Source organism: Cupressus sempervirens, chromosome 5, assembly GCF_028749045.1.
Source record: "Cupressus sempervirens isolate cs-2001-9-10 chromosome 5, ASM2874904v1, whole genome shotgun sequence".
Lineage (NCBI taxonomy): Eukaryota > Viridiplantae > Streptophyta > Pinopsida > Cupressales > Cupressaceae > Cupressus > Cupressus sempervirens.
Window position 1 is genome coordinate 912527855 of NC_143122.1, and position 18962 is coordinate 912546816.

General features: G+C 33.9%; 1 protein-coding gene across 3 annotated transcripts in view; it reads right to left on the bottom strand.

Annotated features, from left to right (window-relative positions):
- Nucleotides 1-18962, bottom strand: part of LOC149558876 (Transmembrane amino acid transporter family protein) — a 144292-nt gene that overhangs the window by 20284 nt on the left and 105046 nt on the right. The window contains exon 10 of one of the 3 annotated variants that reach the window (XM_089832891.1): nt 10402-10534. The exons of the other annotated variants lie outside the window; for them this stretch is intronic. Coding sequence (XP_089689017.1) covers nt 10530-10534 — 5 coding nt within the window. The 3' untranslated portion in view covers nt 10402-10529. Of the gene's footprint in view, nt 1-10401; nt 10535-18962 lie in introns of those variants that run through there. 3 annotated transcript variants of the gene reach the window in all.

Here is an 18962-nt window from a genome sequence, read left to right on the forward strand (position 1 = left end):
GAGTTCCTTCTGAAGATTAGTTGGGTTAGTATGGGATTAGTGATTAGTTAATTTAATGAATATTATTTTCTTTATCTACTAACGTCTATTGCAGGTCCTACAAGTATTTGATTTCACATTCATCTATATTTCATCATGTACTATCAAATTGTTGCAGGTTATAGTCTTCATTACTTAATTTGGAATCAGGGACATTACAAAGGAAAGGAGAAAGTTCATGGTCAAAGACTCAAAATGAGAAGGAAATTCACGCTAAGTTATCAAAGTGCAATTCAGACTCAAGATCAAGAAAGGATCAGCTCACATAAAGAGATCACTAGGAGTTTCAAAAGGTTCAACCCAGTTCAAGCAAAAGCCATGAGAAAATCTAAAAGATAAAATAACTCGGGAATATGAAACATCACATTCGTTCACAAGAGATTGATATTTTTGGAAGTGTTAATCAAAGTTAGAAATGTGGAGTATCAACTATCTCCATCCATCAAAAGATGAAGCAAATCTACAAAATAAGGATGATGAGGTGGCACCTAGTTATCTTCCACCAATCAAGAAATTCCAAAAACACATGGTTTAATCAAATCATCCCAAGTGTCTAATTTTCTCATTGGATATGGAAAGCCCTGTAATTTTCTTATTGTCAGATGAATTGGTGCTTTCACATAATTGGTTGATATTTTGGCAACTCTAATTAGGGGTTGTAGGAATTAAATTGTCTCTTCATTTTAATGGATCAACTACAAAAGGTCAATTCCTGCTCATTTGTATTTTATTAGATTGGAGTAGAGGAGAAGAAGGTTAGAATAGAGTAGGCTATGTAAGGGAGAGATTTGATCAAATTATTGCTATGATAGTATCAAAGTGATTGATAATTCATTATTGGTTCTTCATGGTAAATTACTTATTGTTGGTTTGAAGTGTTCCATAGTTTCCTCAATCTTTTACTTGGAGTAGGTTTTATTTCATGTTTAAGTAGTTTAGTTGACTAAAAGAAATTGTAGATGTTTACTTGCTTGACTCGAACAAAACCATACCACTAGCCTCTATTTGATTGTAAGTGTGTCATGTGTGGTTATCCAATGATTGAAAGCACTTAACTTCAATTGATATTCAATATTTAGTTTGCACTTATTTGATGGGATTGAGGAGGAGACATTGATTTGAAAACCATTTGAGTATTCCTTAGAAGTTTGCACTAGGTCCGTGGATTCAATTTTTAAGCCATACCTAGTAGAGTCCAAGTCCATCCATGATTCCTTGAACTCATAGTTAGGAGTAGAAGTTACGTTGAAGTGGAGATGGAAAATCATAACTATGTTTTCATTACACATTGTAAAGCTAAATCTTTAGAAGTGCAAGAGGTGATATCCATTGAATAAATAGTGCAAGTCCCCTAAGTGATGACCAAAAAATCACATTATTTCATTGAGCGGTATCCACATTTTAAGGAACCTTATTCAAGAGAAGATTGAGTGTTTGGTGTTATATCTTGAAATATTAAGTATTTGATTTTGTCTGTTGTAGTGGAGCAAAACTTACATCAACAAGACCCTCAAATTAATTGTAGAATATTCTCTCTTTGTTCCTGTTGTAGAGATTTCATACCATTGCTCCATTGCAAATGGGAACCCCTCTTTTTGCTTTAGCAAGTAGGAGTCGTTGTCTTAGGTGGTTTTTGGTTGGCATGTAACAACTAATTTTTGTATGCCTTGAATACTCTTTATTTTATTGAATAAAAGTATTCTAGTCACCCAATCACTCGAAAAGAACTAATGAAAATAATTGATTAACAGCATTTTCATGATAAGCTTTAACTACCAATCAAAAGACTAATTAACCTTAGAAGAAAATGATCAAGTTAGATTAACCAAATATATTACAAAAGAAAGTGAAACAATATATAACTGTAATATTTTAACTACCATTTCATATAAATAGAAAAGTAACCGCATAAGATATATAGCTGAAACTGATATAAGATGTGAATGAAAATAATAATGAGATACTAGTAGGGTTCTGATAACAACATATTAAGTGAATTAGACCTCAAATTTGTTTGTGTAGAACTCTTGGCATATGGAGGAGAGAAGAAGCAGTGACATAGGCTTAACCTCAAAACTATGAACCTAGTGTAGATCCACACTCATTCTCAACTGAGAATGGCCCTACCCTATGCAGGATAAGGCATGTGTATACCTTCTCATCTTGCCACTTGAGCATCCTGGTGTTGGAGTTGTCAACTACATAGCCCACTAGATTGTGAAACCCTCCTAATAGACTATCCATCTAACTATGAGTTACTCCGACCTCTAGTGATCATTGTAGCGTCATTCGCCATTAACGCACCCTAGCCAAGGATTTCCAAGGACACTATGTGCTCGATCACCCATTGCCCAACTTGACAGACAAGACATTACCCAATTTCCACCTTGGGTTGACTAGTCACTAGACTACTAGATTACAAATTTTTAGTTTGAAACTCTTTATAACTCTAATGCATTCTTCATTTTCTGTATGTTGGTTATTCTACCCAATTCATGTGGACGACACCATTCATCTCAGCTATCCTTGGCTATCCTTGATGATTCTCTAGTGTAATCTTTCAACTTATGCTACATTTTCTTAGTTGAAAGAAAACTTTATCTTTCAATTTCATGCAACCTGAAAAAAAAAATGAAGGAATTATAACATCTACATGACTATAGCTTTTATCTCCAGTCAAGGATAGACTTCCTCAATCTCGGGAACATATGATATTAATGTCACTGTATTGAAAAACATATTTGGCTTATTAAAATGAATCTTCATATCGGGATTCATAAACTTCAAAAGAAGAAAAATATTGAAATCAAAATATTGTGATCAATGGCCAGATTCTTGGCTTCAACAATATGATAGTCCTATGGACTCAAGTCTTCCAATTTCTGATCCGGGTAACTAATTTGAGAAATAAAATAGGAACAATGATTCCAAATTTTTTCTATGGAAACAAAAAAGACATTACAGGAAGTATGACTTGATAGTAGAGACTGTGAAATGTGATTCACTAGCTTGGATTGTCAATGATTAACAATATCCAATATGGATTATAATAGAAGCATCCTTCTATGTATGTTAGCTAATTATGAAAAAATATGATTGTGCAGAGAAAAATGGGTAGAATACTTGCAGGTTGAGAAAAATATGGTTTTGTCTGTTGTAGTGGAGCAAAACTTACATCAACAAGACCCTCAAATTAATTGTAGAATATTCTCTCTTTGTTCCTGTTGTAGAGATTTCATACCATTGCTCCATTGCAAATGGGAACCCCTCTTTTTGCTTTAGCAAGTAGGAGTCGTTGTCTTAGGTGGTTTTTGGTTGGCATGTAACAACTAATTTTTGTATGCCTTGAATACTCTTTATTTTATTGAATAAAAGTATTCTAGTCACCCAATCACTCGAAAAGAACTAATGAAAATAATTGATTAACAGCATTTTCATGATAAGCTTTAACTACCAATCAAAAGACTAATTAACCTTAGAAGAAAATGATCAAGTTAGATTAACCAAATATATTACAAAAGAAAGTGAAACAATATATAACTGTAATATTTTAACTACCATTTCATATAAATAGAAAAGTAACCGCATAAGATATATAGCTGAAACTGATATAAGATGTGAATGAAAATAATAATGAGATACTAGTAGGGTTCTGATAACAACATATTAAGTGAATTAGACCTCAAATTTGTTTGTGTAGAACTCTTGGCATATGGAGGAGAGAAGAAGCAGTGACATAGGCTTAACCTCAAAACTATGAACCTAGTGTAGATCCACACTCATTCTCAACTGAGAATGGCCCTACCCTATGCAGGATAAGGCATGTGTATACCTTCTCATCTTGCCACTTGAGCATCCTGGTGTTGGAGTTGTCAACTACATAGCCCACTAGATTGTGAAACCCTCCTAATAGACTATCCATCTAACTATGAGTTACTCCGACCTCTAGTGATCATTGTAGCGTCATTCGCCATTAACGCACCCTAGCCAAGGATTTCCAAGGACACTATGTGCTCGATCACCCATTGCCCAACTTGACAGACAAGACATTACCCAATTTCCACCTTGGGTTGACTAGTCACTAGACTACTAGATTACAAATTTTTAGTTTGAAACTCTTTATAACTCTAATGCATTCTTCATTTTCTGTATGTTGGTTATTCTACCCAATTCATGTGGACGACACCATTCATCTCAGCTATCCTTGGCTATCCTTGATGATTCTCTAGTGTAATCTTTCAACTTATGCTACATTTTCTTAGTTGAAAGAAAACTTTATCTTTCAATTTCATGCAACCTGAAAAAAAAAATGAAGGAATTATAACATCTACATGACTATAGCTTTTATCTCCAGTCAAGGATAGACTTCCTCAATCTCGGGAACATATGATATTAATGTCACTGTATTGAAAAACATATTTGGCTTATTAAAATGAATCTTCATATCGGGATTCATAAACTTCAAAAGAAGAAAAATATTGAAATCAAAATATTGTGATCAATGGCCAGATTCTTGGCTTCAACAATATGATAGTCCTATGGACTCAAGTCTTCCAATTTCTGATCCGGGTAACTAATTTGAGAAATAAAATAGGAACAATGATTCCAAATTTTTTCTATGGAAACAAAAAAGACATTACAGGAAGTATGACTTGATAGTAGAGACTGTGAAATGTGATTCACTAGCTTGGATTGTCAATGATTAACAATATCCAATATGGATTATAATAGAAGCATCCTTCTATGTATGTTAGCTAATTATGAAAAAATATGATTGTGCAGAGAAAAATGGGTAGAATACTTGCAGGTTATATGTCACTAAATCAAAAGCTATATGCATGAACCTATGCTCAATTGCATCTGCAAGGAGTATAGATACAAGATAGGCTACTGAATGGACAAAGAGAGTTACGTCTGCATGCAGAATAAAAAGGTGGCAAGACATGCATTGAGTATTTTGTAAGTCTAGCTTACACACCTTGAGCATTCTAAGTGGTTTTATTTCTATCACCCTTGTATCTCACACCTGAAAGAAATTCCAATCAATGACATGCTAAACATTGGCTATATATTTCTTAAGGTAAAATACATGAAACACATTATGCATCCGAGAAAGGGCTGGGGGTAGTGCAATTCTTATGCCACAAGGTTTACAACTTCTAATACTTCAAAGGGTCCTACATATCTTGGAGTTCTTTCAGCATCTGCATTATTCTTCTGATGATCATTTGCTTCCTTCAATCTCTGATGGATTTGAGCTACGTGTTCTTCCATTTCTGAGAGAATATCAGGACCAACAATTATTCGATCCTCAATCCTATTCCAAATTATAGAAGCTCTACATTTTTGTCCATATAGAGCCTCAAATGGTGTCATCTTATAGAAGACTGATATGATTTATTATAAGTGAACTCTACCAAGGGAAGATACTTCTTCCAACAATATTGTTGATCCATGCAGTATACCCTTAGGAGATCTTCTAGTACCTGGTTAACCCCTTTCGTCTGTTCATTAGTTTTTGGATGATATGCTGAACTAATATTCAATTTTTTCCCAAAGTGAAGAACAAGGTTTTCCAAAATCTAGATGCTGATGTGGCAATTTTTGGAGCTCCATCTGTTAATTTTCTTGGAATTAAATGACATAACTTTGTTAGTTGATCCACTACCATGAGAATACTATTATGTCTATTTCTAGTCATAGGTAACCCCTGTATGAAATCCATGCTAATTATTTGTTGTTTCCGCTTTGGAACTTCATTTGGATGTAGCAACCCAAGTAGATACCTATGTTCAGTTTTGATCCTCTCACATTCGAGACAACCCACAACAAATTTGGATGTTTCTTGTCTCGTACCCTTCCAAAAGTATAATGGTTATATATCAACTAGCATTTTAGTTGCCCAAGGGTGTCTTGAGCAAGCAACAGCATGGATTTCCCTCAAAATCATTTTTCAGATTTTAAAATCCTTAGGTATATACATTCTCCCTTTATACCTTAAGAGCCCATTGTAATATCTACACTATTAGGATTAGATTGGGACACTAATACTTGCAAAATAAATGAGAGGATTAAATACTAAAAAGTAGAAATATATTATTTATCCCTTATTTCTAACCATTATCTTGTTCTTATCTATCCATTTATATAGGGTTACTCATCTCTCACACTATCACGATAGCCTTTTATACAAGGATCTGACCTCCTACACTGGCAATTTTTGACTCATTTTCACTTACCAAAGTTTGACGAGCACATGAAGAGCATGAAGGTGAATTGCAAAAGAAGATTCTAGTGTTTGTGAAGACTATAAGATTCCATCCATCACCATCTTAGCCATTTATATAAAGATGACTCCTGACCCTATACTAGCATGAAGCCATTTATATAGGCAAGCAATGTCCTTATACTAGCACCATGGGTTCTTAATTGTTTTGTAAGAAATGTGTGTACCAAATAATTAATTAACTTATATTCATAAATATCACTTCTTAAATCAATACCAATACATTAGCACTTTCTTACATTTACTATATACCATTATCTACATAAAAATAAGAATAATAATAATGTAAGAATTATATATTATCTTAGTCATTAATAATGATAGTATACTTACCTTTGTATGTGCAACCCAATGTCCTTTACTCTTGTTGATAATTGTGGTACAATTCTATAACTTATGTATGGGTCGGATTGTTCAAACACTTATGATGTTCATGGTCTTGTTAGACGTTTGCTTAATATATTGGTGCGTTGTATTCTTGATTACTTATCTCGCATGTGGTATCCAATGATGTTCCAATCCACGTCACCCATTATATTCAATTGATTTTATGGAGTGACTGGCATATTCTCCTTCCAACATGGCTAAACCCTGAACAAAATGCAAACTCACGTGGTCGTGTGGACATTCCAGAAGTGATCTGGCCTTTTGTGATGATGCTTCCTCCTTTCCTGATGGTATCTACTTTCACTGTTTTCCATGCGGGTAAACTTCCTATCAACAGGTCTACATGGACTTTATTATGTGGATTACGCAGGATGAAGGTCCATATTCTTAGTTCATTTCCATCTGATTTGTTATCAGGGTCTCCTATTAAGATATAACCATCTCTTATTTTTTATATCTCCTTCTTATGTTTTCCGTAGGATATATATCTTCTTTATTCTAAGGGCACGACTTATCAATCATACAAGATAAAGGGTTATGACCCTTAGATAATGGTTAAGTCATTAGTTTAGGAAAACTTAGGTTAATATAGTAGATTCTAAAGATAATAATGTATATGATTATTAGTTTAGTAGATAGATTTATAAATAAGTTATATTGGGAAGTATTTAATAATTTATTCTAGATGGATAGCATCACGATTAATCTTTAATCAATATATCTAATAATTTTTTTTCTTTAAAATATGGATGTCAATTGTTTAATATCAAATATCATTACTAGAGGGGATATTACATCCATTTTCTTCTAGCTGGTAGCCTTCGTATCTGATATCATGAAGATCACTTTGGATGGCTTGACACACTTGTTTATAGATATCATCCCTCAACAATCTCTTAAGCACTTTCTCCATAAGTCTGATATTTATTGTTATTATGGTAGAAATGTGTCTACACCTACTCAAGGCGTTTGCTACTAAGCTCTCCTTCCCCTTGATATAGCTGATTTCAAAATCATAGTCTACTAGAAATTCCAACCATCTCCTTTGATGAGAATGAAGGTTGAGTTGAGTGAATATATATTTCAAACCATGATGGTTTGACCTTAGTTCGAATGGTTAGAGAATAAATTTCAATATTAAATCATACTAATCAATATCTCAAAATTGGTTAGAGAATAAAATGACTAATTAGTATTGAACTAAACTAATACTATCAATTGATTTATAAGATAAGTCTTAAATCTATCAATCATTAAACATTTATCAAAATATATTCATTAACCAATATATTATTGATCTATAATGTAAAATACCTAATCCATAAACAAACACTATGTAGCTCAACAGGGTGGATGACCCTAACATAGAACGCATCCTTTCGTTGCAATATATAAACTACATTAACAAAGATGATAAGGCATGGCATGAGAACGTAGACATACAAAATTCCTTACAAAAACAAGAATGAAGATCGATACAAAAAAGGAAGACATTTAAATCAAGTGCACTTGAATAAGTGAAGCAGCTCCACCGCAGACCAGCACACCCAAAAACCCACGTGGAGGATGAACCCACCATCGAGTGGAATGAAAGACAAGAAGTACATTTAAATCTGGTGACATAAGTGCAAGGTTATAAAACATTAAGAGGCATCAAGCATCTAATGTGGATATAAGGTATGACCCTGCTAATAATAAATTATTCCTTTTGATAGAGTATTATGTGGATGCATAATTAATAATAATATGAGTGGAAATATCTATCTATCTATCTATACATGTATATATATTCAATAAAGAATGAATGAATCTAAATATTAATTTATGAGAATGTATAGATAGAGAAAAAAAATTCAAATGGAAACTTTATATAAATGATGTTATATTCATTAAATAGATAATGGATAAAATAGTATTAGAATGAGAGATTTATAATCTCCATTTGATTAACATGACCATATGAGCTGTATAATGTTGGTATGTGAGATTAATGCAATCTCCATCTGACCAACATGTTTGATAATGTCATCATCTCTATAATGTTGATATGTGAGACTAGTAGAATCTCCATCTGATTGACATGTCTGAGATTGATGTGCCAGAATTTCTGATGATGTCAACATATGCATATGTGATTGGCCTTGGATAGAGGATGTCCTATCCAATAATAATTGTAAGAGTTGCGCTACAGGGAAGATGGTGGAATAACTGAGGGTTAGAAAACCCAATTTGTAGATGCCCTTAAGGTTGGGGTTTAAGATAAAGGGTAGAATAATGTAGTTATTTTTATTATTACTATGATTCTAACATTTATTTTGTAGGTATTTCTTGTCTCAAACTAACCCTAATAGTGGGGACATTACATAAGACAACCTAGTCAGCTCATGGTGGACAATTGGCATTATCTAGTCTATTCTAGTCTTCTTTTCCTTGATCAAAGTAGTTTAGATGAATATGTGATAACTCAGTTGTAGATTAGTGCTCCTGCCCTATTCCCTCTCTGCCAATGCTTCCCTCCCTTCCTCATGCTTTTGCAATGAGGAATAATATTGTGAAAGCATATTTCCCAAATCATACAAATGTGATTAAAGTTACCATAACAAATAACCATATTAACTAACCATTTCCAATTCATATAAGATCATAATGAATAACCAATATACTACTTCACGTGAAATCATAATGAATAACCAATTTAACCAACCATTTCCAATCCACATGAGAACTCAACATCTATATAGAACATTTTAAATTTAGACAATGTAAGGGATGTAACATGGCAACATTTTCAAGTCTCAAAGTTTGCGGTGAGTGTTTTGGTGTCCTTCTAGGTGGTTATCTTAGCCTAATTCCAATTTGGTGGGTAGAATTTCTAGTCTAAGTAAGAAAGTTTTGCATGTTTGAGAAATAGAAGAAGGATGGTAAACAAACCATACTTGGTGGAAATTCCTAACAATAAGGATTTTCCCCTCCTCATCAACCCAACATGAGAGACAAGTTCTTTAAGAGGTCCTTATTATGGTTGCAAACTAATCAATGCAATGCTAAAACGATGAAGACAAGAAAAAATGGTAGTTTTCTTAAGGATGACAGTCGACACCATACTTGGTGGTGTTGATCTTTGGTAGCTTCAAGTGGATAAACTATGAGAGTAAAAGGCATATATATATATATATATATATATATATATATATATATATACATAGTGAGATATAATATATATATTAAATGTATGAGATATTACATAATCATTTTTCATTATATTAATTAGGTAATAATGGATAGACATGTCTTTCCATGTCCATTCCATAATATAATTAAGAGTGAAACTGCTGCTATTGAAACACACATACTAAAGAGGTGGTGCTACTACAATTTTGCAACAATCCTCATTATTTAACATGGTATCAGAGCCATGGTTTAAAATTCAAACTTCAGACTTATTGAAATTTGAGGATGACCTTTGAAGTTGAGAAACATCGAATTATGGTTACAGTATATGTCAAATTTTAAAGAGTGGACACAATCTACAGTTGTACATTTTTAAAATCATATACTATACAATGTAATGCAATCATTCTCTGAGGAAATAAACCTATCATATCAACTTCAATGATTCTCCATAAAAAATCAGAACTAGCGCAAAACATATATTAGAAGACCATATACTCACTGATACCATAGTATATCCCTTGGAATGTGCGGTCTACAAGCATATTTTGGGCCCGAGTCATCTCAAGATCTTAGTTATTCTTCAAAATCCCTATCATCGTCAGATGTTCTGAACTACATTGCTCTGGTGGCCTTGAACGCCCAATTAATCTGCAAGATGACAACTAAAGTTGATAATGCACAAACCACTTTAGCAGCAACAAGTCCATAAACAAGCCCTAGGAAACTCTGTTTCAATTTTAAATGCCTAGAACCAGGTACATGCATCCACACTAAGAAAAATGATCTAAGGCTAATTATAGCCTCAATAGTTGGTCTCACACTACCAGGTAGGACCCCATGTCAGGTAGCCTATTGCTTGTGAAGACTTATGATTGGTAGAATTGCAAGACTTGTGAAGCAAGAGATGCTTTCTGGAAAAGAATGGAATGGGACCTAATAAAATACTTATTCACTTTAAGGATTGGGACATCCACGTTGAACAAAAACACATTACAGAGATAAGTGCAAAACAATATTGATATTGATGGAAGGAAAAGGAAGAGAATGCTGTTTTGGAAAGCAAGGAGAAGCCACATGGGAGTTGAGGCCATTCATAGTGCATGTCAACATCACAGCAATGGGTTCGGACATTCCACGTTAGACATTTCAAAAGTGGTCTGGCATTGAAAAGTCATCGAAGCCTCTACAAACCATTCAAGTAGTAAAGGCATCAGGAAAGGTGGGGTCCCATCACCGTAAAGAAAAAGAAGATTTGCATATCATCTTATGAGAAAATGATATAAGAGATTGATATAATCTTTAAGAGAGGGAGATACAAATTCAGTGGGAGCCTTCATAAGACACAACCTTGAAAGAGAGGGAGTAGATAAAGGATATAATTTAGTCAACCTTCGGTGATCTCATCATATTGGTTTAGAGGGAGTAGACCATGTTGAAATGGATTCTCCAGTGATCAATAAGTTGTAGCACTCAAGAAGATTGTGATTCACGAATATACTTCATGACTATTTGGGTAACCCTTGTGTACATCATGAGGAAGTGACAACTTCCAAATGATTATAACTTGTATTTGTAGAAGTTATGGAAATGTGACGATCTTACAATAACTTAATTTTGTATTATGATGGATATCTTATGATGTATATGTAGATCATAATAGATTATACTTTGCATGGTGGATGTTCATATGGTAAGCATTATGAGAATGTGTGTGCACATACGTTATGAATATTTTGATTACTTGGTGAATGTTATGCAAATTGATGTTTAGGAGGCCATTACACAAGAGTACTTGGTGAATATCAAATGAGTTGACATTTAGGAGGCTATTACTCACAGTACTTGTTGAATATCTTGCAACTCAACATTCAGGAGGCCATTACTCAAAGAGTACATGGTGAATGTCAAATGAGTTGATATTTAGGAGGCCATTACTCCAAATTTCTTTATATTACATTGAGGTAATATATTGTCATGTGTATCCTCCCTAGCTAAGAGGGAGTGTTGATGTTTGGTAGCTTCAAGTGGATAAACTATGAGACTAAAATGCATATATATATATATATATATATATATATATATATAAATTTGAGATATATCTATATATATATATATATATGAGATATTATATAATCATTTGTTATTATATTAATTAGGTTATAAGGGATAGACATGTCTCTCCATGTCTATTCCATAATATAATTAAAAGTGAAATTGCTGCTATTGAAACACACATACCAAAGAGGCAGTGCTACAACAATTGTGCAACGAACCTCAATATTTAACAGGTGGAAATTCTTGAAGCTAAGGGTTTTCCATTGGGGGAAATTCCTAACGCTAAAGATTTTCTTTCCTCCTTGACAACCCAAAAGAAATGGAAGATCATGCTAAGGCATAGTAAATCGAAAAAATTAATAAACGAATGGGCATAACAGGCAAAATGGAAATCTTTGGGGAGTCTAATTGGAAAAAGTGGATCCGGTGGAAATTTTCAACACTAAGGGATTCCCCCAAATTTCTTCATCCTCTAAGGAATTTAAAGATCGTTTAATGGCATGAGTGCAACATCATGAGAAAGATGATGTTGAGATGAGGTAAAAATTGAGAAAAACCTATTTAGTGGAAATTCCTAACACTAAAGATTTCCCCTGATGGAAATTCCTAATGCCAAGGATTTTCCACCACATTTTTCCCTTTTCATCTTTTCACCAAAATGCATTTTGAGCAAGTGTTGGGGTAGAGGAGATTGAGTCAGGATGGAATTGAGTGACAATGATGAAGTTTGGAAGGTTCTAAGACAAAGATAAACTACACCATATGCAGTGGAAATTCCTAATGCTAAGGATTTTCCCCAATGGGAATTCCTAATACTAAGGATTTTTGATCAGCCAAATCTCATCCTCTATAATCACTAGAACTGCCCACCATGAATTATTCTCGCAGCCCATGGATGGAAATTAAAAGTTTTTGATGCTAGCACTTTCAATTTTGCAATTAATTAAAAAATCTGGGCATTATCACCACTATAATGCATAGCTTTTGATGATTCAAAACGGAAATCTGAATTACATCAAGACAAATTAATTGGACAGATTGGGAAGCTGTGAGAGAAGTGAATTTTAATACTAAGTGGGATGAATTGAATTTTAATACTAGGTGGGATGAATTTTGTTTATTATTGATGTGATCTTATTTTCATCTTTTTTTGTGAACTTAATGTTTTTCTCCTTTGTTTTGGAAGGGGAATTCGAGGCGGGCTGATTTAGATTCATTCTTGGACAACTTGGAAAATCATGGCATTGTTGGTGTACATACCCTTCATCATCATGCAAACAAAAATTGGCACAACAAGGAGAAACTAGAGGGCAAGGTGATGATCAAGGCCTCAAAACTTCGAGTGGATACTACAAGAAGATGACCCAAGCTCAGGGACTCAATTGAGAAGGAAAGCTTCAGGTTCAAGCTATCAATGCGCAAATTCAGATTGAAATCAAGAGGAAATTCAAGAAAGCACAGAAGATCTAGCTACATGAGGACATATCCAAGGAGAATCAAGAAAGATCAAGTTCATGGGTTCACAAAGATGCAAGTGATTCAAGTCAATTCTAAGAGGATATTTCAAAGGATAGAGAAATCTCAAACATTGAGAGATGCTTATGCAAGTTTAACAAACATCTTCTCAAACCAAGACTCCAAGCACATGATAAGAATGATGATGTGGCAATTGTTTGTCTTCTCCAATTAGAAAATTTCAATTTCAACCATATTTAATCACAACATGCCAAGTGTCATGTTTTCTCATTGGCTATCAAAATTCCATTGGGGGAAATTGATGACGCTAAGGATTTCTTTCCTCCTTGTCAACCCAAAATAAATGGAAGATCATGCTAAGGCTTAGTAAATCAAAAAAATTAATAAAAGAAAGGGCATAATAGGCAAAATGGAAATCTTTGGGGAGTCTAATTGGCAAGCAAAAGTGGATCCGGTGGAAATTTTCAACGCTAAGAAATTCCCCCAAATTTCACCATCCTCTAAGGAATTTAAAGATCCATTAATGGCATGAGTGCAATATCATGAGAAAGATGATGTTGAAATGAGGTAAAAATTGAGGAAAACCTATGTAGTGGAAATTCCTGATTCTAAGGATTTTCTACCACATTTTTCCATTTTCATCTTTTCACCAAAATGCATTTTAAGCAAGTGTTGGGGTAGAGGAGGCTGAGTTAGGATGGAATTGAGCAACAATGATGAAGTTTGGAAGGTTTTAAGACAAAGATAGGCTACACCATATGCAATGGAAATTCCTAATGCTAAGGATTTTCCCCAGTGGAAATACGTAATGCTAAGGATTTTCCATCAGCCAAATCTCATCCTCTATAATCACTAGAACTGCCCACCATGAATTATTCTCACAGCCCATGGATGGAAATTAAAAGTTTTTGATGCTAGCACTTTCAATTTTGCAATTAATTAAAAAATCTGGGCGTTGTCACCACTATAATGCGTAGCTTTTGATGATTCAAAATGGAAATCTAAATTTCATCAAGACAAATTGATTGGACAGATTGGAGAGTTGTGAGAGAAGTGAATTTTAATGCTAAGTGGGATGAATTTTGTTTATTATTGATGTGATCTTACTTTCAACTTTTTTTGTGAACTTAATGTTTTTCTCCTTTGTTTTGGAAAGGGAACTCAAAGAGGGCTGAATTAAATTCATTCTTGGGACAACATGGAAAATCATGGCATTGTTGGTGTACATACCCTTCATCATCATGCAAAACAAAATTGGCACAACAAGGAGAAGCTAGAGGGCAGGGTGATGATCAAGGCCTCAAAACTTCGAGTGGATACTACAAGAAGATGACCCAAGCTCGGGGACTCAATTGAGAAGGAAAGCTTCAGGTTCAAGCTATCAATATGCAAATTCAGATTGAAATCAAGAGAAAATTCAGGAAACCACAGAAGATCTAGCTACATGAGGACATATCCAAGGAGAATCAAGAAAGATCAAGTTCATGGGTTCACAAAGACGCAAGTGATTCAAGTCAATTCCAAGAGGATATTTCAAAGGATAGAGAAATCTCAAACATTGAGAGATGCTTATGCAATTTTAACATATTCTCAAACCAATACTCCAAACACATGATAAGAATGATGATGTGGCAATTGTTTGTCTTCTCCAATCAGAAAATTTCAATTTCAAGCATATTTAATCACATGTCAAGTGTCCTATTTTCTCATTGGCTATCAAAATCATTGTAATTTTCTTATTAGTCCATAAATTGGTGCCTTTATGTAATTGGTTATAAATTTGGAAACCCTCATTCGGGTTTGTGGAAAGAAATCCCTTGATCTTAAATCAATCTTGGCCCTTCATTGTAATGGAACTGCTATAGAAGGCAAAGGCCTTCTCATTTGTAATGTATTAGCTTAGAGATTGGAAGTAGTAGAGATCTAAGAGATTAGAATAGGATAGCTAAGAGAGAGACTTGTTCAAATTGTTAATATGATTCTTTCAAAGTAATGGATAGTTAATTGTTAGCTCTTCATGATAAATTAGTTGTTATGCTCTGGAGTGTTGCATGCTTTCTTCCATCTTTCACTTGGAGTAGATTTATTTTCATGTTAAAGAAGTTTAGTTGAATGGAAGTTTTTGTCGATATTTACTTGTTTGACTCAAACAAGTCTACACCACCAGCCTCTTGCTGAAATAGAAGTTATAAGTTTAAGTTGGAATTGAAGTGGAAAATTTGGAAAAATTGAAGCTATATTTTCATTGCACATTGTGTAGATAAATCTTTAGCAATGCATGAGTTTACATCCATTGAATGAATAGTGTAAGTCCCTCTATGATAACTAGCATATCACATCATAAAAGTTGAGAGTAAAGTCCACAATTAAAAGGGAACCTTGATGTCATTTCATGATCTTACTTTGCAAGCTTAGAATGAGAGATGACCTTATATTAAGAGAGGATTGAGTGTTTGGTGTTTCACTTTGAAACATTAAGTGTTTGATTCTACATGTTGTAGTGGAACAAAACTCACATCAATAGTTCCGTAGAGCTAACTGGGGCTAATGTGGCAAAATCGGCCTTTGATTTTATTTCAATCTAGGCCACTCATTTTGATTGGTGACCTATATAAGGGCCTCGTTTCTCTTTTGTAAATGACAGAATTTGGAGATTGTTTCTATGAGCTACTAATGTCTTGATGTGTCGTAGTACTTGCATGTTCTCTTTATTCTCTTGCTGAGCTTGGTTTTTCTTTCAAGTACACAAATCTGATTGATTATTGTTGTGGTGAAGTTTCTTTGCTCATACCTTCTATTCTTAAGTGCAATGTAACCTTAGCTCTAAACCTCTTATGTGGAAACTTTGTTTCTATCTTCAATGCATTTTTTTTTTTTTGTGATGGTAGTTTTTGAAATATGAAAATCTCTTGCATATCGGTTGAAGATTGCAATGATTTTGAGTAGTTATTCAATTTGGAAAAATAAAGTTTGGTAGACTCATTGAAGCAATGTTTATCAATCATATTCATAGGATTATAAAAAAATCCCTAAACCCTACTTTCTTTACTTTCTAGATAGTCATAGAAACCAATAAAAGAAGTACTCGATTGCAATATCTTTTAAAAGATCCTACATTCAATATCATTTGAAGTCAACTGGGGTAACAACAATGCAAGGCCCTTTGTGATAAAAAAACACATCACATTTAACATTGAGCTTATTCTCAGAACTAACATAAAAGGAACCTTGGAATCAATTGTATCATCTTTCACAATCTTAGCCAACACACAATCTTAGCTTATTCTCAGTCAAGTGTTGGTTTATAGATAGTCAACCTCAAAGCTGCTATATCATCTATGAGCTAATTTTAAGCAATTGCTATTATTTTTCATACAAGTTTTTGTCCTAGAGAGGATTCTCTTACAAATAGTGCCACTTGTAACTAATTTTTTTTTCTTTTTTTTTCACAAAATGCTACCTTGCGCCCTTTGACTTCGCAATGAAGTTTTGTTTGTGTGCATTTACGAACACGTTGAATTTTTGCTATTTTGCAATTCAAACATTTCCAACTTTCACTTCTCTTTGCTCTCTCTTACTTTGCTTCATTCTTATTTAAATCAAAAAATCCATTTATTTTCCATTTTCAATTCTGACCTCTACTTAAATTTTGCATTTGATGAATTATATTTCAACTTGAATTTCTCCCTTTGATGCATTATTGCAATTTTAATTTTCTAAAATTCAACATAATTTCTTCAATAGATTTCTGATATTTTTCCAACCCAAATTGTAACTTCTCTCCTAAGGGTGCAAATTTATAAGAATTTTGAATTTTTGTAAATTTTAACCTTCCATTTCCATAACCTATGGTTATTTGCACCCTTGCTGCTCATGTACATTGGATGTGTTAGAGGCCTTCTACAAAAATTGTTTCTTGTGTACTATTCCCTGACATGATGCAAAATGTGCTTTGGGTGCAATTTGAGAGAGTTGGCGTATTTTGTATCCCGTGACAGTAGTGAAGCTCATCAGCAGAGACTTTACCCTCGGCGGGATTTCAATCATAAGAAAGATAAGCACCAAAGTTCAGACTTAAAACAATGAGCACAGAAATTAATATAATCATCTTGCACCCTTCCGCATTGTATTGGCACAAAGAGCATGGACAAAATGTCAAATGTTTCCTATGCAACATTATCATAAACCTGTCTTTGTTACTCTCTTTATGGATTGCTTGTCCTTGAGGATAGAACAGTGAATCAACATTGTAAAAAAAATAATGGCAGATCTTTGGTTTGATTCTATAACTCCATATATGAAACAATATTATTGTGGCTCAACTCTCAACCTTGTATCAGGTGTGGGCCTAGAATAGGGACATCAATTTCTTGTCAAAGGATCTCATTGTTGTCACAAACTCACAATAATGGAAACTCCATACTGAGAGATATAGGAGATCCTTCTGGCAGGGAGGTATTCTGTGTATCCATTCATTCTTGCAAATTCTTTGATTTATGATTTTCATGTCTTCAAGCTTTTCCCCTCCTTTGCTTTTGTGTTATTGAGCAGAGAATTTTCCTTATTGAGGAATTTGCCTTCAAGCTTTTCCCCTCCTTTACTTTTGTGTTATTGAGCAGAGAATTTGTCTTATTGAGGAATTTTGAACTTGAGCATTTTCTTAATCTATGGAAAACTAGAGATTCATGGGCATGAATTGACAAGAGTGATGGAACTTTGTCTTCATCAAGAATCCATGTTTTAGTTTCTTTTGCAGACCTCCTCTTCACTTTGATCAGACTTGGTCATTTTTCCTTTTCTCAACATTCTCTGCACTAACAGAACCAAACCTTTTTGTCAACTTCCCCTTCAACCTTGAATTAGGGAATATTCCAATACTAGGGCGTTATAAGGAAGGGAAATAACCGAGACTCTAGACTGAAACCACCGTCTCTCAATAAAATAGGAGGAATTAAGGAGACTGCGACAAGAACTACCTAGAACACAAAGCCAAAAAGGGACAAGCAAACAAATCCTGGGGGGTCCCCATATTCGATGTTTTATGTTTGAATGGGTCACAAAAAGACAAGGGAGTATACAAGATTTGGATGAATTTCGCGAAAATAACCCACGTACTAGATATCCCCACAAAGGGAAGGATTCACATTGTCCTCAATGTAGGATCCTATAAAGGTCCGGAGCCTTTTTCTTCACAGCATAAGAGGCATAATCAAGGAGCTAAAAATGTGTTTTGACAAGATTATTTGAAAAGAGTTGACATATCATGGTAAAAGGCATTCAACATCAATAAAGATCCATAAAGAGGGCATCCATATTTGCCAAGATTTGAAAAATGTGAAAAATTCCAGGGGCTTACACATGGGCAGAAAAGAATCCCTTTTGTGATTTTATCATCGTAAAGGTTCAATAGTAAAGATCTGTCACTAAAAATGTAAAAGCATAGCTCAAATATTTGATGTATTGCTTCTTCTCAAGAGATATCCATCCTAGAGCAAGTCTAAATTGAGCACACTCATACGGAAAGCATTATAAAAAAGTTATTTAT